The 6,000-nt window shown below is 39.4% G+C and overlaps 1 protein-coding gene across 1 annotated transcript; it reads right to left on the reverse strand.

Annotated features, from left to right (window-relative positions):
* Positions 1 to 1,074: 1,074 nt before the first annotated feature.
* LOC145458650 (uncharacterized) lies at positions 1,075 to 5,103 on the reverse strand. The gene is made up of 2 exons (XM_080337086.1): positions 5,017 to 5,103; positions 1,075 to 4,953 (listed from the first exon to the last, which is right to left on the reverse strand). The coding sequence occupies exon 2, from the start codon at positions 4,942 to 4,944 to the stop codon at positions 1,075 to 1,077; it is 3,870 nt and encodes a 1,289-aa protein (XP_080193212.1). The 5' UTR covers positions 4,945 to 4,953; positions 5,017 to 5,103.
* Between the last annotated feature and the right edge of the window lie 897 nt (positions 5,104 to 6,000).

The following is a 6,000-nucleotide window of genomic DNA, read 5'->3' on the forward strand; positions in this document are numbered from 1 at the left end:
CCAAGAGGCTTCCCAGTATCGGAATAGCGGCACTCAAAATGGCTAGGAACGGAATAACGTTAGATACAGTATTGAATTAAAGTTACACGTATTTACCCGAAAGAAAGCCTCCCTTTTGCAAAACTTTGCGCCTGCCTTTTTGAGTTTTGCAACACAGGACCTTCCGTATACTGGCTTTGTGTTTTTTCAATTTAGATTTTCTTGCGTTAGAAATAGGTACATCGCCCGACACCAGGTTTCGAAGACACTCGCACACACTAGCGACAAATTCCTTATGCTTCAATAACTGAATACGTTCGGGGTTTTTAGCCCTCCGTAAAGTTTTCAATTTGGTAAGATGATCTTTTAAACGTTTTTTCAAAATGAGTCTTCGCGCGTCCTTAGCCATCCCGAATGATGATTATCGTTCGAGCAGCGCGCTATTTATTCCAAATACACAGTCATGCGTTCGTCCGGAAATATGTTGGTACGAAGTCGATACTTTTCCGGTGTCTCTTGGGTTAAATCAATGGCAATATATGAATAAGGTTTGCGAGTTGCTCTTTTGTATGCTTCTGTAAGCATAGTAGGATTGTCCGGGAACATTTGACGTGAAAGGTAACGTATTTGTGAAACGTCACGTGGATTTTTAAACACCACAATATAGCTAGCGCTGAGAGTGACGTCACGAAAACCACCACCTCGGTGAAATATGTTCTGGACTAATAGGATTACTGAGACATTATTATGATGGGAATGACGTATGAATAGGTCCCTCGCTTGTTGTGCTTCCGTCATCATGTCGTCTAGTATTATCAGAGTATGTCCATTACCACCCTGCTGTAAATGTTCTAACTCGTCTAGACCTTGGTGGAATTTCACACCCTTCATTTTATCGTATAACGGCTGATAATTATTGTACAGCCAAATAATCTTCCTTGGATAAGGCGCGATGATCTTCTTGGCATTTTGCACAAGTCGATAGGCAAAACATGTCTTACCACAGCTCGAAGGTCCAGCTATAATCATCCTGAACGGAGAATTTAAGACACGTGCACGCTCCATTTTTTTTATTACAAAACAGTCAACATTTTATTACAACGCAAGCGGTACAGTATGAATCCCATCACTCAATACAATTCTTTTATAGTAACCGTATGATAAAGCGGAACGATATTGATGATATGTGAATATTTCTCCCTGAAAGCAGCGGAAGCCGGAGTTATAGCCACCGGAGATAGAACGGTTTTGCAATACACCTTTGAAATCTTTGAAAGTTTTGCAGGCCGTTTTACTCAAACCTTTTGAAGAATATTTATCTGTATCACCCGAGCAATAGTAGGTTTTTGAATTGAGGCCTACAAACCCCCGTCCACTCCATTCTACTTTAAACAAACCCGGTGTTCGCTTAGAGTAATTATGAGCAGCGATACAGCACGGTTCATCGATTTTGAAAGCGACTGGGTCCCTCTCGAAGTCTGTTTTATGCTTAACGCACGCCCTTTGAACCAACCACTGATCATGAACTTCAAAGAACTCTTTACGCTTTGAAGGGATGATCAATGAGTAGATAGAATCAGCTGATATCGCAAGGTAACAGGAATCGGTGTCAAGTTCAAGATGAAATTGATCGCAATCGTTTATGTACACGTGGAGGAAGTCATACATGAACGACAACATCCGTTGCTTACTGTGATTAAATATGAAGAACCCTACGATGACGGGTTGATCAAGGCGAGTCGTATCGGGGCGAGAGGTTACTTCAATAAGATCCGAGTCAATTTCATCGGCGTCGATAAAATTCGGTTTTTTGATGAGCGCTTGAACTTCATCGCGAGTCACATATTTGTGATTTTTATATTTGGCTGGATTTTGTATAGTTGTTCCGAAAGCTGAATTTCCACACATTTTAAAGGTTAAAGCCTGTATTTCAAGTGCACGATCTCTAGGAACGACGTCACCTTTACGCCGTAGCGTTGTTACGCGATCTACGAAGTTGCGAAATACTCTCTTAGGCTCATATTCCAAAGCTTGGTAAACACGCGTGACCACCATTCCGTGACGCAAATACCAACTCAACAAATCGGTAGTAACCAATTGCTTTTCGATGAAATAACTGGACGCGAGCGCTTTTTTCGGAAACTTGACTTTATTTTCCCTTGCGTATTGAGCCATATGCGGACCGATATCACATTCATTAATTTCGATGTGCTTAAAGAAAGGCGGTAACTCTTCAAACTTAGATTTCAAATGATCTGGGCAGTGCGCGTCGCATTCTATCGCACCGAAAAAGCGATTGTTAACGACTCGATCGAGTATTTGTTCTTGCGAGAGTAAATATTCTTTTGTCACATTCCTTTGTAAATGTGCAACGAGGCGCGCAATGTCTGGATCGCGCTTCATTGCTTTCCATTCACATTCGCGCACTCGAATGACCTGATATCCTAGGCGTTCAAAATAGGCGGTGGTTTCTTCGGTTTTAATGCGTCGATTATGATTAATATTTTGATTACAAGGATAACATTTTATACAATTATGCCACCAGCACCCGTCCATGTTGAATATTAACTTCCGGTCTGCTGAATAACCATCTACGCTAATTCTACGGGCTCCGAGTTTCACTTGCGGACCGTTCCAAGCGTGACGAATCGGAATACCGCGAACAATGCTTTGATAAGTTAACCACTCGAGTTCGATCATGGATGGATAAGTAAGTTTTCTATGAAATTTCTGTTTCACTTCATCATACAGCCAACGGGTGACATATCCAGTTGGCATATTGAGATCAATGGCATGCAAATATAATGCATTGCAATCATATCCTACTATAGATTTCACGTCTTTGGCTGCGTCTCCATACTTCAAAATGCGAATTTTGGTCTCGTCTGCCATTGCATACCTGTTTGTAATTTGTGCCAATCCACCAATTAAGTTATTAATTACAGTGTGATGGAGATCGGCATTGGCTTTATTGAATAAAGCGATTTCACAGCTTTGATCGAACATAAGTCGATTAGCTATACTCGGTAGGCTGACGTGATTTTTGAACATGTCAATCCCCAGTTTTTTATAGAAGTCGAAGTTGTTATTTACCGCGACGAGAAAGCCGACCACATCACATTCATTGTAGTATTTTAAAAAATCCCTCATTGTTTTCATATCGAGACGCTTCCAAGTATTGACGCATTCTTGGTATTGTTCAGCTGTAATATTATGCCCGCGAAGACTGCTATAAAAGCTATCGTGTGGCGGTAGCGATGTCTCTTTCAATTTATCAATATGCGTCATATATTCATATGGAAAGTAAAATTTATTGTTTACTCCATCACCGTACACTTTCAAATACGCATCCAGGCTATATCCCGGAGCAAGGAAGAGAGATATATCTAGAAATTTCAATTTATTTGTGGAGATAGTGAGATAACTGCTGTTTCGCTTCAATACAAAAAAGCCGCTCTCCTCTCGCAAAAGAGCGATCAAATATTTTTTACACAGATTTAAGTCATAGCGAGCCGAGTTGAAGCCGATTACGGGTATTTGATCTAACCACGTTTGAAAGCGATGATACAACAACTCCAGGTACGATCGCGTTTTAATCGGATCAATCACTTTACGTTCCTCAATCAAGTCGCGAAGAGCAGTCAACTCGGTGTCATATATAGCACGCATTTGCGAAGACGCAATTTCTTGAATTTCATGAAGCTTATCAACCATTTCTTTAATTAGATCACGCGGGTTCCCATTGGAAATAAATGTAGTTGTTTCGTTCGTGACATTATCACACAGTGAGACTGAGAGCGGGACATGTTTACTGGTAAATGTTACCTTGGGTGTATCGGATTTGAGATTTTCTTTTACTAAGAGACTCTCAAAGTCAAAGCAAATTCTGAATTTGTAAAAACGTTTTTCTTCACTAACAAATATACCTTCATTTTCCAAATCTTCAAACACCGTCGCTTTAGGACGATAAACACCAGAACCGTATCGATACCTTTTCGAAGAATTACAATGATTTTCAATATGTCGTTTCAAATTAGCATTCAAGGTAAAGAATGTTTTACACGAATCACACATAAAAGTAGACGTATAAATCTCTATGTTCGATATTAAGCAACAGTGATTTTCAAACATGTGAATATGAATTGTGAGTCCAGGCGCATTGGAAGTTCGTCGCAAGACCGTGGTTTGTTCCCGTTTTTCGTAAAGTAATATTCTAACGTTAAAACATGCTTCCACTTTCGATAGTTGCTCGAGGGATATACCATTAACAGCTGAGATTCCGTAACGATTTTCAAATTGGCTAGTCAATTGAGAAACATGACTTTCGTCAAGTTTTTTAATTAAACTAAATGATAGGCATCGAAACAGGCAGAGATTATCTGTATATGGTACTCCTTTACGATTACGAATGAAAACTCTGATAAATTTACATTTGGATAATCTTTCCATTTCTTCTGAGACAACACCTCCGCTAAGTAAGGGTCTTTCCATTTCATACAGGAATAAAGTAATGTGTAGCACCTCCGAACAAACAAATTTTGTGTCCGGTCTGACTCGATTCGCATAATCGTAGCCGGCCGATAAATCAATTGCATTTCTAAACGAATCAAAATCTTCACGCGATATGATAGTTCTTGGGACATCGAGGACAGCTTGAGATGATTGGGGGTGAAAATACGTATATCGCTCAGACTCACGATTATATAGTAGATACCCAAAGCCATAATTTATTTTAAATTGTCTAAATCGTTGCGGGTATATACTTGCGATACGCGCGTGAATGTCAGCGGGCTCTCGTTCAATCATCCGAATATTGACTATATGTCGCACGCGATTTCTCGAAGTCCACGTTGAGTCAATGATCGAATCGTAGTGCTCTTCAATTACTTCGACGGCGGCATCTTCAAAGCCCAAGGATTCGTCGACGATCCAATCTCGATCCAAATATCGCCTGCGTAGAGTCATTTATGCTATCTGTAAAACATAGAACATTAGAAATTGAGAAGCTTATTTCAATCGCAGTTTTTTTTTGCTTACCGTTTGCGCTTGTATGATACGGTATCCAGTCGTAAAGTCGTGTGTCAACAAAGTATTGAAAATATTACCTATATTTACTCTATATCTGTAAAACAAGCACAATTTCACTTACTAGAAAACGAAATTATATCTCAAGCGCAATTTAGATTGGTTTAAACCGTACAGAAACATGAACTTAATTCTGTCCAATCTAGCAATCTCAGTATCACGAATATTCGAGTCTGTTTTATCGTCACACAACAGTTTTTCGATATCTTTGATCACGTTTTTTGCAATGACAAGAAAATTTTTTGTCCAGTCTTGTTCGAATCCTTCCATCGAAATAAGGCGGTTCCACATCGCTTGCATTTTCAAATGATCATCCATCATGTGTTCGAAGTAAGAACCAATATCTTGACGAGGACGCTTTCGTGAAGGTTCCTGTGGATCCATCAGACTTTGATAGAAGGCCGACATATCGCTAATTTGTGTCATGTCTCTCTGAGTGGTGGATGCAGCTATATCGGCTAAGTTATCATTCATAATGTTAAGCTGCAAACAAAATTCGAATTAGTGACAATCGTTCATGCAAATAATATATACATCAGCCAAGTTTTTCAGTCATAATGTCAAGGTGCAAACAAAATTCGAATTGATAACAATCGTTCATGCAAATAACAATCGTACAAGCAAAACATATTATTCAAAGACTATCATTATCAGCTTTTTCTTTTCTGGTTATGAAGCTAGATGCTCTGAGATACAGTACTTGAGCCAAGGGATCCTTCTCAACACAGCCATTAACTTCTTTAATATTTGAAGTTTTAGTTCTCTTTATTAAATCGAACAGAACATCACGACGGGCATGTTTGTTGAAACTGACCAGAGAAGGTGCGTAAATCCCCCTACCAAATTTTACAATGACCGTTTTAGCCCTGAATGATATAGGATGTTTGACACTCATCAACTCAGAGCCATTTTGTTTATCACAAAGCATGAAGCAGC

Source organism: Botryllus schlosseri, chromosome 16 (assembly GCF_051294905.1).
Source record: "Botryllus schlosseri isolate E-star chromosome 16, Bs_hap1, whole genome shotgun sequence".
Lineage (NCBI taxonomy): Eukaryota > Metazoa > Chordata > Ascidiacea > Stolidobranchia > Styelidae > Botryllus > Botryllus schlosseri.